The sequence below is a fragment of the Drosophila innubila genome (genome assembly GCF_004354385.1).
Source record: "Drosophila innubila isolate TH190305 chromosome 3L unlocalized genomic scaffold, UK_Dinn_1.0 0_D_3L, whole genome shotgun sequence".
Lineage (NCBI taxonomy): Eukaryota > Metazoa > Arthropoda > Insecta > Diptera > Drosophilidae > Drosophila > Drosophila innubila.
Window position 1 is genome coordinate 7,731,142 of NW_022995376.1, and position 18,387 is coordinate 7,749,528.

An 18,387-nucleotide genomic window follows, 5' to 3' on the forward strand; every position below is an offset into this window, starting at 1 on the left:
TACTTTAGTTGATTTTTTACATTTAGTTTATGCCTATTTATTATACGTGTATTATACAAACAACTTGCTATCAAGTCAAAAAACAAATGGTATTTTAATCGTATTTATATATAGTTCTATAAATTCAGATAGCCACGCCCAGTGCCTAAGTTGCCTCTGGCTCACTGCTTGCAATACAATAATAATACTATATTCAAAACGCATAAAAGCGTTGCAGTCAGCTTTACAAATTGCCGCCTAAGAGTATGCAACGTATAATTTGAATATTGTTGCTCAAGCCTTTTATTTTGCCGCCTGACGGTATGCAACAGAATATTGGCAATTAATCGCACATAACTATTAATATCAATACATCCTGAAAGTATGCAACATAATTAGTTTAAAATAGGCATTCTGCCAGAAACGTTAAGATTTTGATTACCAAATTTGACTTTGCAACAATTTTGAATAGATTTTTAGACTGCTATCAATTAAATAATTTTGTCTAATTTTAAACCTGTAGACTTGTAATGCATTCATAAATTATGCAACGTAAATTTATAGCTAGGAGCATTCTGGAGCACCATAATGCTAAGATTTTGATTATAAAATTTGACCTTTGAAAGAAATTTAAATAGATTTTGTTTGGCCGCTAGCAAATGAATGTGCTTGTCTAATTTTAGCCTTCTTTTTCGATTAGAATTGGACGCAAACATTTGTAACTAACTACGTTAAGTTAAACAACTTTTAAGTACTAATAGTTAACTAGATAATAAACAACAATTTGACACCATTCAAGGCCTTGATGTGGGCACATCCGCTTCATTTGCATTGAGATCTCGTTGCTCCGTGTTGACGGAGTTGGAGTTGGCGTTGTCCAACAGTTGTGTCCAGTTGGCATTTAGACGCACTATTTCCATATCCTTACGCAGCTGCTGCAATGGCGTATGCTGCTCCAAGCTCTGACAGTCGTCCAGGACACGTGAGACATGCTCCAATTGGTTGGCATAGATGCGCAGACGCTCCACATTATTGTTGTCCGGCTGAGGAAGAGTATTCACCTAACCAGAAGTTGCATTAGTAAGGGAAGTGGTTGGCAATTTAAAAAATCTCACCGTCTGCTGTGTGATAGATGTCAAATAGCTGCTGACACGGACATCCTGCAGCTGTCCGCCGGAATGCCACATCTTCAGTAGATTCAAAATGCCCAGGACATCGCCCTGTTCCGGCTCCTGGATGGGTGACAGCAGCTGCATGGGCGGAAACTCTGTGGTGGGCGACAGCTTCTTATAGCTGCTGCATAAAGTGCTCAGCGTGCAGATGTCCTCATTGAGACGCTGCCAGGCATAGGCGGAGGCGGAGGTGGTGGCATAGGCAAGTTATGATAATTATGGTGATTACGAGTAGATGGCAATATTAGTTAACGGATTTCATTTCAAACGAAAGAGTGCGCTTTTGAACTTGATTTGTGACTGTCCATTGATGAATTCGAATGTGGTTTACAAATCGTTGGCATGAGAAACAAAGTACAAGGAAATTATAGATGACAAGATCATGGATCATAATGTTGATGATAAACAAAACATAATGTTTATAAAATAGGCCAAAAGTTCATTTTATTCTAATCAAATAATACGTGTAATTGTATGACTAAAGATACGATTAACATAAGATAAGATAAGATAAGATAAGGTCAGCTGCAATCGCTTGTGTGTGTGTGTGTGTGTGTTTAAACATATGAAAATATATCTGGCGACTAAACAATAACGATATATAGAAATGTCTTCGAAGGGTGCGCAACACAACAAAAAGTCCAAAGAGTAAACCAAACGTGGCTAAAACCTTACGTCGATTTCGTTGCGATGTCGCTGCATTTCAGCCTTGGCGCCACCTAAATCGCTGCCCTTGATCATCAGCTCCTGTGTGGCATCCATGAGCTCATCCTGCAGCTTTAGATTGACATCCTCCAAGTCTTTTAGCTTCTCCAGCATATCCTCCTTATGCTGTTGTAGTTTGTTTCTGCAGAGGGGAATTATTAAAACATTTATTATTTATACATTTCAAACTCAAGTTCGACTTACTTGTCCACGATCAGTTGCTGAATACAATTATCGTTGTCCAGCTGCACAAGACGCAGAACCTTGAGCAATTTGGTGACCAGTGTGTCCACCTCAATGACCTGATCGACAACAGCCTGAGCTGTGCTGTACTCCATCAATGAGGGCAGATCCGCAAGGGAATCATGGCAACTTAGCTCCTCCGTGTTGCATTGATCGCGATTGCTAAATTGACAAGAAAGCAAAGATTAGATAAGGCTTGCTGTCAATTGGAAAATAATACTCACTTCATGGGCAGCACACTGAGCTTATGTACGTGCAGTTCCATCTGCTGGCGATTGGTGATGGCCTGTGACAATTGCTGCAGTGAATCATCAGCATTGACAGTCACCTGATGCTGGCTGCACTGACTGCTGATCAGCTCCGTGGGCAGCTCGATTTGCGAGATCATGCCCGTGCAGGAGGAGACCATGTTGTGGGAGTGCGAATCCGGATGCACTACATCCTCCAGCACATTGTCCATCATGAGCAGACAAGGCTGAAATGATTAATTGTTTAAAATATGATTCATCTATAAGTCTATTCGTGCTCACCTCTGTTTCCGAGTCCAGCATCTCTGTGGAATCGGAATCATCGCCGCCATTGCCATTGAGATTGGTTTGCTCGTTGTTGTGCAGTGTTCCTGGCATGGCATAGCCTACAGCTGCAGCTGATCCTTGACCCTGTCGCTTGCGCTGCGACAGACGCTTTCCCGAGTGGGTCGTGGCCTGGCGTATGGCACCAATGACGGCGGCTATGAAGGATTGATTGCGTTGCGGCGACAACGAACCGTCGCTGGTGAGGACCAACGTGTGTAGAGCATCGCCAGCAGCTGCAGGACTCAGGGGCAAGTCCAAGCCGTTCGGCTTAAGGCCATTCTGGGCGTGCTCCGTCTCCACAGCCAGGGATTCCGCCTGGAAGCGTATGTCCTGTGAAAGAAAATTTAGTTAATATTTCTGTAATAAGCTGAAAAAGTTTAGACTCACCTCCAGATCCTGCTCGGAAATGCTGTAGGAGCACACCAGCTGCTCCACGAGACTGTCCAGACGCGCATGGAGTCCGGACAGAGCTGTGGATGCTCCTGCGACCGCTGCATTCTGTTGATGTATCAACTCCCGGGATTTGTTCTCCAATGCGGCGTATTTCGTTTGCAGCAGACGATTCTCCTGACGTCGCTGCTCGTTAAGACGCACAAGATGACGACACTCATCCCGCAACACCTTGGCCTCCTCCTCGCGATTGGCCAGCTGTGCCTTGGCCGCCTGATACTCCGTCTCCAGTTCCCGCAGCGCATCGCATTGGGCAGCCTTCTCATGCTGCAGGAAATCCTGCAGCTCACTCGACTCCTGCTCAATGGCGGCCTTCTCCTGGAGCAGCAGCTGTTGTGTGGCCAGCGAGCGTTGCATCTCCAGATTCAAAGCATGGCACACTGCCTTCAGTTGTCGAATCTGCTGCTGGCGCTCGAACAGCTCGTGGCCACTCATCTGGATCTGTGACTCCAGCATGAGCAGACTGTCGTGACCGCTGCCATCGCCGCTATCCTCGGACGTGGGTGTGCCCGCATTGGCGCTGACCACGCGTGCCAATCCCAACATGCTCATGACCCGCTCCGTATTCAGATGCAACTCCTGCTGCATGGCCAGTTTCTCCTCCCGCTCGCGCTGCAACTTGCCACTCAGTTGACGCACCTCCTGACGCAGTTGCTCCAGCTCATGATCCCGCTGATCCGGCTCCGCTTGTGTGCTCTGATCCTGCTGCTCCACGGCGTCCAAGGCACGCGTTTGCAGCACGCCACCACCAAGCACCTGCTCCAGATCCTCGCTGGTCAGTGCTGTTTGCACCGCCGTCTCATGGTAGATGCGTGTCCTGGGCACTGACAACTGTTGTTGCGGACGACGCAACGAGTTCACCTTGGCGGTGGCAGTGGTTGCAGGTGGCGCCAGAGTTCTCCGACTCGTGGGCATCAGCATCACCGATGACGTCATTCTGGCATCCACCACAGCCGCCCGACTGATCGAATTACTGCGCGACAAACGCCCCACGCTCAGATCCTCCACAGACTGTTGCTTGCGGCGACGTGGCAAGGTGCCACCTGTGGCAAAAAGGGAAGAAACTTGATTACAACTCAGGCGGTAACAGAAATTTTGGCCAAACTTTAAACCTGCATAACTTTGGTAAAACTAAATCGATTTTCAAGCGGAATGCCATTCTTAACCGTATTTGACCTCTTTATTGATTCTGCATTAAAATTTTAACTATCTAGAAAATTCCATTTTTTTGGTCATCACTGTCATATTTTTCCAAACCCTTGACACTATATCAAAAACTTCAAACTCTCATAACTTTGCCAAAACTTAACCGATTTTCATGCGGAATACCATTTTGATCATTATTAAGCCTGTATATTAATTCTGCATCAAAATATTATTTATTTAGAAAATTCTATTTTTTGGTCATCACTGTCATATTTTTCCATACCTTTCCCTTGACACTATATCAAAAACTTCAAACTCTCATAACTTTGCCAAAACTTAACCGATTTTCATGCGGAATACCATTTTGATCATTATTTGGCCTCTATATTGATTCTGCATCAAAATATTAATTATTTAGAAAATTTAATTTTTGGGTCATCACTGTCATATTTTTCCATACCTTCCCCTTAACACTTTATCAAAAACTTCAAACTGTCATAACTTTGCCAAAACTTAACCGATTTTCATGCGGAATACCATTTTGATCATTATTTGGCCTCTATATTGGTTCTGCATCAAAATAATAATTTCTTAGAAAATTCAAATTTTTTGTCGTTACTGTCATATTTTTCCATACCTACCCCTTGACACTTTATCAAAAACTTCAATCTGTCATAACTTTGCCAAAACTTAACCGATTTTCATGCGGAATACCATTTTGATCATTATTTGGCCTCTATATTGGTTCTGCATCAAAATAACAATTTGTTAGAAAATTCAAATTTTGGGTCATCACTGTCATATTTTTCCATACCTACCCCTTGACACTTTATCAAAAACTTCAATCTGTCATAACTTTGCCAAAACTTAACCGATTTTCATGCGGAATACCATTTTGATCATTATTTGGCCTGTATATTGATTCTGCATCAAAATTTTATTCATTTAGAAAATTCGATTTTTTGTCATCGCTGTCATATTTTTCCATACCTACCCCTTGACACTTTTGAAAAACTTTAAGCTGTCATAACTTTTTCAAAACTCAACCAATTTTCAAACGAAATGTCATTTTGATCATTATTTGGTCTCTTAATTGATTCTGCGTATAAATATTATTAACTTTAACAAAAATTTTATTTTCGAATTTTTTCGACAAAATCATGTACTCCCCCCTTTGACTTTTTTAAAAAAAAATATTTATTTTTTTTTAGATTTTAAGTCACTTTTAATCAATTCCAGGTGCCCTAATTTGTTATTCCCATTTTTTTTTAGAAAGTATTTCTATAGGGAGTGAGGATTAGCAGTAGATGAAGCTTACCTGGCGCTGGACTGCCCCGCATCCGATTGGCCATCACGTCCGGCGTCACGGACATGCCACGACGTGCTCCGGCTGATCCACGATTGGCTGGCCAGCGTCCGTCGTCGGAGGGTGTGCCAGGGGTGCGTGCTCGACTCAGGGATGGAGTGCGTTGCACTTGGGCGAGTCGCTGCACGGATTGTGCACGATTCAAGGCGCTGGGCAGCGTGTCTGGCTTCTGGGGGCGTGGTGTCCTCATCGGCGTGGGCGTGGCCGCGTTTGTTGGCACCCGAAAGGAGCTGGAATTGGAGATACGTGGTTTCTCTCTGCCCGGCGTGGTGGGCGTGCCATTTCTGGGCAAACTGGCGGCACGCTTTAAATTGGCCACACGACCACGCAGCTGCTCCTGCGTCTTGACTGGAGACTGGGATTGGGATGGACAAGGCTCCGGCTCGAACATGGCCACCTTTTTCTTGACACTGCCATTTGCACGTCTTGGAGGCGTCGTCTTCTGGGAGCACTCGCTGCCCTGCTCGCTGGGGGAGACGCCGCCGATGAGCTGCAGCTCACAGCTGTCGTAGATCTCCTCGAGTCCATTGCTGCTGGTGTAGCCGCCGCTGGTGCTGCTCAAGCCACGCTGCAAGGTGACCCGGGACATGCAACAGCTGCTGGGCACATCCAAGCCACTGTCACTGCCATCGCAATTGCTCTGTATCGTTGTGGAGCTGACAACCGTCAAGGATTCCACATCGTTCAACTCCAGACTTCTGGCCAGGCACAGCGACAACTGCTGCTCTGTCTCCAACTGTTGCTGTGGATCCTCCATCTCGAAGAGCGTGCCCGACATGGCAGCTCACTGGCTAAAGAAAGAGACAAAGAGAAAGAGAAAGAGAGAGCATTTAGTGCGAGTGATTCACATTCAGGCGACCCAAATTTGTTGCATGCGCGTATTTTTGGTATTGTGGCATTTCGGTTGCATCCCCTTCCATTATTTGCGGTTGCCCCCAAAAAAAAAAATACTATGGGGAAAGGCTACAGACGAGTGTCCCCGACTGTAAAGGACTCTGTGTTAAAATAATAGTATTGCTACCATTTTTAAAATGCTAATGAGGCAATTCTGATATTCCGAAAGCTTATAACAGGATTATAACCGGATTAAACTAACATACCTATCACATATATCAAAACTCTAGACATGTATTTGTATATTTGCGGAGTAAAAGGCACCTTGACCCAACTGTTTCTGCTAAGGATATTAAATAACGACCTATATACCAAGTTTAGTGCCTCTAGCTCTTATGGTCTCCAAGATCTAGGAGTTCATACAGACGGACAAGACTTGTAGTCTTGGTTTCTGATGCAGATCAAGACTATATACATATATATTCTATTTGTGAACGACAAACCCAAAAGACCCTTTGTATTTCTTAAGTACAGAGTCTAGAAAACAAGTTGCACACACGCCAACGACCTTTTGGCAAACGGGGGAATGCCACATGCCGCAAGCTGCATGCCACACATCTCGTCTCCCCATCATCCTCAGCCCCATCACCATCCTCAGCCACATCCACATCCAGATCTCAGGCTGCCTTTTTGCGGTCAAGTTTGTCGAGAATTCGTGTGTGTCCACTTGCCACTTGCCACATGCCACATAACGTATCTGGACAGCTGCCTCTTGTGGGCCAGGCTCCTTGATTGACTTAAACTAGTTCACACCTGACATGCGAAGCAACTGGGACAACAATCTGACTGCATAAGTTATGAGCACAACTTGTTCATTGTTCGTGCTGTCGTCAAATCTGTTGCAGCCTCTTGTGGCTGCCACATTGACCCCACTCTCAAATACTTGCACCTCTTCTTCTCTACGATTCTTTTTTTTTTTTTGGCACCTTTCAAGTTTCTAATGCCAATTGCAATTCGCATTCACAGTCGCATTGTTAAAGTTATTGTTATAGCTATTTCAACTAGGGCATCATCATCTGTTGTGGAATATTTATGACTGTTGCATGTGGCATTACAACCTTGCCACAATGCACTCAAACCGCTCGAATTATTATTATCTCCAGTTAAATCTCTGACTCCTCTGACAACTCATCAGGTTGGCCACCTTTTGAAGTGACCCAAATAACTTGGTCATAACTAACTAATTAGCTGGAAGCCTTCACTGTGACTTTTTCGAAAATGAATCACTAAAAAGCAACTAAAATTTGGCCACCCTACAGATATTCATGGAAAGATATAATATATAATACTTTCAGGAATTATATGCAAATCTTTTCAAATTCATTTAAAATTATAAAGAATTTTTATTTTTAAAGCTAACATTCAATTTAAGTGAATTACAAGTTTATGTAGCACTTTTCTAAAACATGGTAACCCTTAAATTAAAAAAAAATGTAATTATCTATAGCTAAATTTTTTGTATTTTTATAAATAAAATTTTAATAACTTAAAGAATCGACGTAACGTAAAATTGTTGGTTACCATAAAAATTAAAATTTAAAATTAGTTATGTTGAATAATTACTAAAAGCTAGTCACTTAATAATTTGTAAACAAGTTTTAGTTGAATGGCTAGTTTTTACCAGCTGTTCTTCATCCAGATTAGCTTTTATTCAACAAAAAATAAAAAATACTTGACATTTTTTAAATATACTCAAATCTTTTGAAATAAAAATTCTCTAGCTAGAACTATTTTAAGACTGTATTTAATTCCAAATTAAAGAGAACTCAGATAATTTATTAAGAAAGGCTTGAAATTTAAATCAAGATATGTTTAGTTGAAATATAAAGCTAAGTTAATAGTAAATTGAATAAATTGCAAAGTGTTTTTTTAACGAAGTATTTGTACAAGCTCATTTATACAAAGTTCCATAACAAACGGATGTAAAAAGCAAAAAAAAAAACTCTAATTGATTTATTTGCTGATTTAATTAGAGCCAAAGAGTGAATTTCTAATAGAGCCAATAATTCTACCACAAATTGTATACATATGGCAAAAGCGGATGAGGCAGACCCTCCTGTTCCTGTTCCTGCTCAAATCCATTTTTAATTTATTATTGGTTCAAGACAAAAGTGAAGTAAATAAATAAATATGTGTGTGTAACCATATGCTAGACTTGAATTGTTTAGTAAGGGTATTCCAGGGTCGTAGGCAGTACGGCAGCTGTCTAAGTAAGTATACATTTTTTATTGGTAGTGTTATTGTTACTGTTTTGTTAGCTTCATGGCACGCATCATTAGTGTCTGGTTTGTTATGCGATCTCACAGAGAGATTTTGGCCAAATTTGGCCCAAAACGATTTCATCATCAGCAAAAAGCTGAAAAGGGAAGACATGGCCATAATGAAGTTGCTCCAGTTTTCAGTTAATTGGAATTTCATTTGAAGCTAATTGCAGTTGTTGTTGGTTGAGTTGTTTTCTATAGTTATTTTTTGGGCGTGGATGCAACAATAGTTGTGAATAGTTGTGAATAGTTGCCAGTTAACCAGTTATAACCAGTTTCCAGTTTTTTTGCACAGACAAGATCCTGTCAAACGACCTTGGCTAGAACATGTTAAAGGCTCTATTCTGGTTTTTCACAAAAGAGGTCTTTAAGCTCGTTTGTGCCATGTGTTTGATGAAGTGCTGCCCAAGAGAGCAGACGGAGGCTTGCAAAGGTCTAATGAAGGGCACTTGAAGCCCAACGAGGAGGCAGAGGAGGAAGGCAAAGAAGATGAAGAAGACACTCGAGTGTCGCACAAGGCGGCGACTTTTGTGCCCCCAGCGAGGCGTGGCGATAGCAAGCGAAGCAAGAAAAGCGAAACAATTTCCAAAGACACACACACACGCACACACAGAGAGACACAGATACAGATACAGCAAAAGTATCTTGTATCTTATGGATGCAGACGGCAAGGCAACCTACAATCGAGCCCTTCTCGGCTGCAGCTAAAGTTGAAAATAAAGTTGTCTCTGGCCATGACAATGAAAGATTGAGATGTTATTTATTTTTTTTTGCTGTCTCGCAAACTCGTTTCAATCGACATTATCGAGGTCTGTCCATCACTCGAATGGAGTTGAAAGAAGACGAAGAAAAAAAAGAAGACTTGGCAAACTTTGCATAAACCGGAACTGAGCTTGAACTCAACAATGTTCCACCCACAAACACTGACTCCAAGAGCAGGTGGCGGGAATGGGAATGGGAATCGACCAACGTTACGTCTCATTAACTTCAATCAATGGTCGGGTTCAACTGACAACTGAGAATGCTTGCCCCCTCGTGTTGCAAGGCAACTAATTCGATTAAGGCGCTTCATAAAAACGGCGACAACATTGCCAAGTTAATTACAGCAACAACAACAACAATAGCTAGCGACAACAACTGCAATTAACATGGTAGAAAAGCGCGTAAATGTGCATAAGAAAAAAGAGTTGCAAACGCTGTGTTCGTCATTAATTTGCAAGTGAGAGAGAGGGGAAAGAGAGAGAAGAGTTGAGAGAGGGCAGTGAGAATCTTTGACAGTTGACAGTTCAAACGCATTGCGGCAAAAGCGATTTGAATTCCCGCTTCCCGAACAGTTCAGCGTCCATTTAATGCAACGCACAATAACAGTGCATCAGATAAAGTAAAAGGTCATTTAGCATTTGGCATGAGAAAATGTATTCAAAAAAAATTACAAAAAAAAAAAACATTTGAAAAATCAGGTTTATAAATCATGAATCGTAAAAAATAACAAACATATCTAAATAAATGTTAAGCTAACCTACAAAATAACTGTGCTTAAGATGCTTAAGATAGTTTTTACACTAAAACAGAGCAATTTAAAGTAGTATAGAATTTTGTTAAAAAATAATGTTCATCACTGCGCAAAAAGTAATTTTTATGTACAAAGAAGCTCACCCTTTTTACTCACAGGGCACAATGCCAATTTTCGTTTCTTTTTTTTATTAATTTATATTTTTATTTAAAATTTTTAGATTAAACTGAATTTTGTTCGTCACAAAATTGGATATCAGAAATTTTGGGGTTAGAAATTGGTTTCGTCACTAGACTTTTACCTCGTGTAGAGGTTTTTTTCGTGGAATATAATACTACTCCCAATAACTTATAATTTCATTTAAAGATTTGTTTAGATATCATATCTTATTAAAAATAAATTTAAAATGCTTATAATAAGAATTAAAAATCAAAATAGTTTTTTTAATTTAAATGATAATAAAATTAGAATAAAAATTGAAAATTTGTATAAATATTACTTTTTATAAAAATTTTTGATTTTTTAATTAAAAAATATGGTTATGACTCTATTATAATTCTTTCTAACCACAGTGTTGCTTATCATTTGTTTATCTCTTCTTTTAAATTTCCTCATCTCCTTTTTAGAGTCACACATTCAGCTGGGAACTTTCAACTCTCATCAATTATTTATGCTTCATTTTTACTATTGCCCATAAAAATGATTGTATAGCCGATCTTTTTATAATATTTTGATGCGATTTCATCGTTTTATTATGTGCCAGAACTACAATACATAATTCTATGCCCATATGTGGCAGGGACTTATCTCTATGAAAGAGGGGAAATACAAACGTTCACTTGCATAAATTTCTCTCTCAGCTTATGATTGTTGCTGTTGCTGTTGTTGTTGTTACTGCTGCTGCAGTTGCATTGAAAACAATTTATTTCCATGCCTCGTATTTATGGCAATTTATTTTGTGCTGTCTAGTGGAGGGGACAGCACTCATCGCCCCCTCTCTTAACCCCTTGCCACCTTCCCACTGCCCGCACTGCCCCCACTTCTCACTCCCTTGGCTGACTGAAAAGCAGGCAACCAATTTATGTGAATTGTGCTTTATCTTGCTCTTCTTTAGAGTCTTCTTCGTTGTTATTGTTGTTTTTTGGGGTAGTTGAATGTAAATGCCGCGGCTATTTTTAATTGATAACGAAAGTCGACTCGCAATTCTCACGCTACGTAATAAAAACAGGTGGACAGCGCAGTCTGAAGTGTGCCACAGTGTGTGGGGGCATGCCACGCCTCTGCTGTTCAGGTTTATTGAACACTCCTCAATGCAACTTCCTGTGGCAGCAACAGCAACAACAACAACGACAACAACCCACGAAACTCAAATGAAGTGAAACATTTTGTGCCGCGAATTACAATTGTGCCCCCAGGCCCGCATTTGATGCAGTGCTTGCCCCCGGCATCCCCTGCCCCCTTATCCGCTCCTACGTTTCAAAGTTATAATGAGTTGCAGTTGCAAGTTGCGCGCCCAGTTCCATCTCTCTCTCTCTCTCATTCTCTTTCTCTCTCTCCCTCTCTCTCGCTGTCTGTCGCAGCAATTGAAAACTGTGCAAAGAGTTTCGACTCGCAATGGGGCACAAACGAGGCGCACTCTTCCGGGTTCTGCTCTCTCTCTCTCTCTCTCTTTCTCTCCTTCTCTCCTTCTCTCTTTTTGGAGTTTTCATTTTTGTGTTGCACCTGCGGACTTAGTGCGCATTATGCCCATAGAACGTCAGCCATGATTTCTAATTTTTAGACTCTAGATTCTGTCCCTTCTCTTCCTCCTTCTCCTCTGCCTGACTCCCCCCTTAGCTCTTTAAATACCCTAGCAGAAAGTATTATAATTTTGTCACAAAGTGTGTAAATCATAAATGGAGTATACATTTATTGAGGCCCAATAACTAACATTTTATAAGTAAAAAGTTTTCCAACAAAAAATGTTGTTAATGCAAAAATATTTTCAAATTAAAAACGCTTCTACTCGTAAACTTCACAAGTAGTACAAATATTATTTATTACTTATAAATACGATACCTGAAATCTTAAAGAAATTTCCTCTACAAATTTTTTATAACATAAAATGTCAAAGAAAAATCTACTTTGTAAAATTTGCTACTGTCTCGATAAAAACTTTGTAGTTTCTTATAATATCTCAACCAAAATCGCAGATCATGTACTTCGTATTGTCTTATAGTATACATCCTAGCCATATTTGGTTTAAATTAAGCCCTTATATTGTACTACTACTATAGGAAAGATCGCTCGAAAATTAGTTGTTAGTTTGAGATATTTTTATTAATCTCACAGATTATGTAACTTTTATTGTCTAATACATCCTAAATTCGAAATCCATAAATCATATATATATATATATATTGTACATATAGTATGGTACAAAAACAAGCAGTCAAAAATGAAATACAGGGCTTTTTAAGTGCATCAAATAGTCGGCTTTCCACAGTTAACACGTCTTTCTTGTTAGTTGTTTTGAATTTAGTATAAACAGGGAAGGAGTGCAGGGGCAGCGACTGGGGCAAGGGTAGGGGCAGAAAAGGAGGGGCTGTACTGGCACCGCCTGATGTTTAATGAATCAAAGAGAACGCAGACGTCGCGGGCCTGGCCAAAAAGAGAGAGGAAGGGGAAGGGGAAGGTACAGGGGACAGGAGACAGGGAAGAGGAAGGGGAAGAGGGAGCTGCCGCATGGCCAGCTGGGGCTGTCACGAACGCGGGTTTGGCTCTGACTATTGGGCAATCACAACAACAATTACAATACCAAAAGCAACAACAACAGCAATTGAACAACAATAACAACAACAAGTAGCAGGAAGAAGCGACCAACTGAATCGCTTCGCTTTTTGAAGTAACTGTCTGGCATTTGTTGTTGTTGTTGTTGTTGTTGTTGCCATAAACTATAAACAATTTTTCGGCGGCTTCTCAGTCAACAACAACAACAACGAAGGCACGCAAAAGTTTCGTTTTGCATCTGTTGAAAGTCGAAGATTGAGCAACTGAAGCAACCCGAAATGAGGGGCAAGAGAACTTGCGTTGAAGTCGCCTCGAGTTGTGGAACTGTGCCACAGATTACACTATGCAACACAGCATATGAATCTAAACACTCCTGACATTTCCCCCTATCAAACAACTGATATATTTAATTAATATAGCAACAACATTCATAGAATAAACATAATTAGTTTTCAATGTTTTGTATAAAAACAAACTTGAGATTTAAAGTTTTTGAAAAACCAAACGAGAGACACTTTTCTTGTCAGAAAAATGTTTCTAAAATTTGACCAAAATTTTTAGTTGTAAAGCTGTCCACTTTATCTATCTCTAATCTTCCATTACCAAATTTCTGTTTAAATACTTAAATTTTAATCTTTTTTGAGCTCGCCTAAAAAAAGTAAACATTCAATTTAAGTAGATAATCTCAGAATAAATTAAGGTTGCTTATAAATAATTACTAGTATTTACAATTGAGTCGACAAGTTAGACAGACAGATAAAAAGTTATTTATGGTTATCTATCTAAATAGTTGTACTAAAAATAAACCTAACATAAATAGTATAAAAACTTTGGCAGCTCTTAAATAATTTCTTATATGATTTATTCAGTTAATCAACAATATATAGTATTTACATACACATATTCTGAAAAAAAAAGCTAAAATAATATATTTCTCAAACATGTTGCACAGTGCTCTGTTTACTTAGCTCTTGTTGTTTTAGAACTAAAATAAAATGAAGAAATGTGCAAAAAGCAGAAAAGCGAAATAATTGTGTTGCTTTAATTTTGTTAAGCTGCTGAGGGCGGATCGTACATTGGCCTGGCTCGGATCATATTGGAATGATGACTGGCAGTTGCCTCGGTTTTTTTTTTATTTATTTTGTTTATTCTTCTAGTTACAACTACAACTATGTCTAACTGTCTGTCTATCTGTCTGTCTGTTTGTCTATCTTGTTTCATTAACAGCTCATTGCAGTGGCAATTACGCCAAGAGCCGAAATTCGAAATTGTTTGTCATATGGCAGAGAAAGTCTTTGGTCCGCTTCATTTTTCTTTTAATGCATGGAAAGAAAAATAAAACTCTTTATGACATAGGCTATATAACGATGTACGACGAGACGTACTTTTCATGTATATATATATTATGTATATATATATGTATATTTATTTGTAAATATACTAACTACATTATCAAGAGTAGCAACAACAGTAATGGGAAGCCCGCTTCACGCTTCGAGGCATTTTAACTCAACTCAACTCTATTTTTTTTTTTATATAATTTTTTGCTGCTGTTTTCAGCGGCATGCGCCACATGACACTCTAGCTAAAGGCGTTTGGGGGGCGTGGCAGTGACACGTCTACAACTGACCATTGACCAGACTTCAAGTCATCATAAAATACAAAATAAAAAAAAAACACAGCAGCAAAGCGCAAATAGAAAAGCATTTTTAGAGGCCAGAATCAAGAAAATAAAACAGTCAACAGTGGAAAAAGAAGTGGAGTGAGGGAAGGGAAAGGGAAGGGGAAGGGGGACTGACGCCATCATGTCTCGCCTGAGAGCCTCGTTCATTGTCAACTTAAATTGTACTCTCAAGAACCTCTATGAAATTCTATGCCAAACATCCTTTTGTTCAACGCAAACTGAGCCACAAAATGGCAACAAAAGAAAAGGGCAGATAACTTGTCCAAGGCTTTTAAAATCGACCAAATTGCTAACCTTGAAATTGGCAATCGAAAATGTAAAGTAAACCACATAAACACACAGTTAATATGTATATAAACAAAGCAAAACGATGACAAGTTTTGCTCTTTTTTCTTGGCTTTTGTTTATGGTTTTTTATTGGTTTGCTCGCTTGATCGAATCGGGGGCAGTGGAAGAAGAGGAAGCGTGTGGAAGTTAAACTGTAGCGAGTTTTAAAACATTTCGCACACTTTGAAACGAGTTTCATTGGCATTTTTATCTCAATTAATTTGCTTGTGATTATTATACAAGCGAGAAAGAGAGTGAAGAGGAAACGGGGAACAACAGGAATCCAATTGAAGTGAGAGTATTTGTGTGCATACAATCGAGGGTAATCGTTCATATAAACACATATATATACACATGTATTCCACTTGTTATCGGCCACGATAACGCAACAGGCCACAGTTCTGAATGCAACCAGAAATTCAGCAAATGGTTGGCAAATTTTGTATTCAGGGCCAACTGATAAGATTCCGTTAATTAGAAACTGAAAATTTGTAACAGATAATTACTTAAAAAACAAATCAACGAACATTTATCGACAAGTGTTCCACTATAATATACATATAAATATATCTTGTATCTTTAAAGTTCAATGAAATGTTAAATTTTCTATAATTAACCAGTAAAAGTGTGACAAGATAAAGTTCTGACAATCTATGCAAATATGTATGTATTTATAAAGATAATTTTAATTATTATTGTTTGATAAAAATAATATCCTACAAAATATTGTATTTGAACTGTTAATATAATTTCGAGGAAAAAGAGCAGATAAGAAGTGTTTGAAAATGCGATTTAGTTTATCGTATTTTAGTCTTTAAAATTTTAAATTACTCTTAACACTTTATGTTTTGGAAAACTTTAATTTTCACAAAATTGTTTAGAAATTTAACTAGCTGACAGCTTATCTGTCTCTCGAAAAGTATGCAATAATTTTATGTCATAAAAAAGTGTCTAAAAAGTAACTGAAATATAATTGAAGCTGCAATTCAACTATATTATTACTATATGGCAGGCATTTGAAAGTAATTAAATGCTATGAAAGTAATTAAACTTGCAGCAACTCTCTAATCTTTGTTCATTTTAAGTTGTTAAGTTGAGTCGCAATCACATGAGATTTTCTCTATCGAATCAAATCACAAACGGCAAACAGATTAATGAAGCTTAATTAACATGTTCCTGAAGTAGCTGCAACTCCAATCAACAGTCCATCCCGCTCTCCCTCCCTCCGTCCACCCGCCCCTTGGTTCCGTAGGCGCCACAAAACGTTGCGGATGCGTAATTAAAACGGTCTGAACATCCGTTCCTCATCATTAGCTTACAAATATGGTGAAAAAGAAAAAAAAAACGTTTGATAACCAGGCCAAACAATGAATGACTGATTGACTGACTGACTGATTGACTGACTGACGTCGAATTGCACTCTTCCTGATTGCAGCCTTTTGTTGCATTTGCTCGCAAATCGATTATCGTTCAAGACATGCAACACGAAATGAGTTTTGACGCTGCATAATGAAGTGTCGTGCAGAAAGTCGCAGTTGGAGTCGGGCAGCTGAAATTGGAGTCGGGGTGTCAAGCAGTCGCCTGACCTTTCAACTAGCCAAAGCCAATCGAAAGAGCCAACTGAAAAGCATTAGGAGCGGCCACAACAACAACAACGAAGACAATGTGACGCCAGCTACAAAACCACTAAACAACTAAAAACTCTCCGCCCACCCATGGACTAAGTTCCAATCAGTGCTGGCAACTCAGCTATTTTCTAGCCAATGCCAACGGCAGAGAAAATTGTAAAATGGCGACTGGTGCGAATTCTAGCTAAGAAATCAAATATCAAAATATTCTATATTATTATTACTTAAGTAAACATATCTTTATTGGATTTTTTAAGCAATAAAAAATGATTTATTGCCTATTTCTGTATCTTTAGCTCTTAAAGTCTCTGAGATTCTGACTTTCACACAAACGGACTGACAGACAGAGAATGCTTTTTATATGTTTTTCCCTGCAGATTTCCTAGTTTTTTCTAGCTATTTTTAATTGTTGTTATGGCTTTTCTTAGGCTCTAAATAGTTGGCAGCACTGGCTGCAATCCCAGTTCCAGTCACTACTGTTCCCAGTCACTGTCTTAGCCTCCCATCATCCTCATATTCAATAACAACTTTCTACCCGCAAAATAAACAACAACAAAAATTGTTACTCACCCACAGAGAGCGCAGTACAAATAACTGTGCCAGCAAAGATACACAGTTGTTGTTGCTGCTGTTGTAGTGTTGTTGTTGATGTTGCCGTTGTTGTTGTTGCTGTTGTGTGTTTGGTTGTTCCTGATGAAAATGTCAGAGGGTCCCCCAAGGCATGCTCGCCTTCTCTTTCACTCCCGCTGCACGCGCTGCAGCTCTCGCTTGTTGATTTTGTTTGTACGGGGGGGAGTACGGGATAAATTCTATTATTGCTCCCCGTGTGTGTGCAAAATCAAAATGGATGGCAATTTGCGTTGTTCGTGGACGGGCGGATTTACAAATTTGCGAATTTGCTTAAATTTTTGTGCAAATTGAATGCACAAATATCACACACGCACACACATACAATGGCTGAGAGAGGTGAAGAGAGCAAAGAGAACTGCCAGGTGAACGTTATGGGATCAGTTAGGCATTGTTGTTGTTCCTGTTGCCGTTTTTGTACCTTCTGACAGCAGCTGCACAGCGGCAACAGCAGCTGTGAAGGACTTTTTGTCTGCGTTTTTGCCTGCTTGTATTTTGGTAATATGTATGTATGTGTAAAGGTCCTCACACAGATACACTCTCACACTAACACTCGCACAGACACACAGAGACGCACAGAAGACGCGTTTTAAACAGCGCGAAAAATCGATGGCTTAAGCAAAACTTTGTTGTCTTTGGCAATTCATTGGCAACTAACTGGCAACAACAGCAGCGAATACTATTTAGATTGGACGGCACATCGATTAATTTGAAAGCGTTGCACTTTTGTTTCGGGTTGTTGAAGCAGCAGGCACGAATTCAAAGGCTTCAAAGCACAAAACCCGTTCATCCAAAACGCCGCGACGGACAGGACAATTTCGAAATGCGCCCACACGGGCCAACAGCAACTACGAAACTGTTTACAGCATTGCTCTCAGCAGCACTGTTAAAGTGGCAAGCTAACAGCATGTTAAGATTACAGAAGCCGGTTAACAGTGTGGCCGTACATAACATACGATGAAATACCACCAAACTGTTATTACTCGATATTTACAAGCAGTGCTGCCCAACGCAAGTAGATACATTTGGAAATGATAAGATTTAAAAA

General features: G+C 39.7%; 1 protein-coding gene across 2 annotated transcripts; it reads right to left on the bottom strand.

The window, feature by feature from the left end:
* Positions 1–21: 21 nt before the first annotated feature.
* Positions 22–18,181, bottom strand: LOC117788930 (sporulation-specific protein 15). Of its 2 annotated transcripts, XM_034627877.1 has the most exons (9): positions 17,283–18,181; positions 5,589–6,427; positions 3,062–4,167; positions 2,630–3,004; positions 2,324–2,574; positions 2,061–2,261; positions 1,827–1,998; positions 1,095–1,316; positions 22–1,040 (listed from the first exon to the last, which is right to left on the bottom strand). In XM_034627877.1, exons 2-9 carry the CDS (start codon positions 6,412–6,414, stop codon positions 774–776), a joined length of 3,420 nt encoding a protein of 1,139 aa, XP_034483768.1. In that variant the 5' UTR covers positions 6,415–6,427; positions 17,283–18,181; the 3' UTR covers positions 22–773. The 2 variants fall into 2 exon arrangements, with proteins under 2 accessions (XP_034483768.1, XP_034483769.1); XM_034627878.1 differs by lacking the exon at positions 17,283–18,181 and having other exon boundaries at positions 5,589–6,601.
* Between the last annotated feature and the right edge of the window lie 206 nt (positions 18,182–18,387).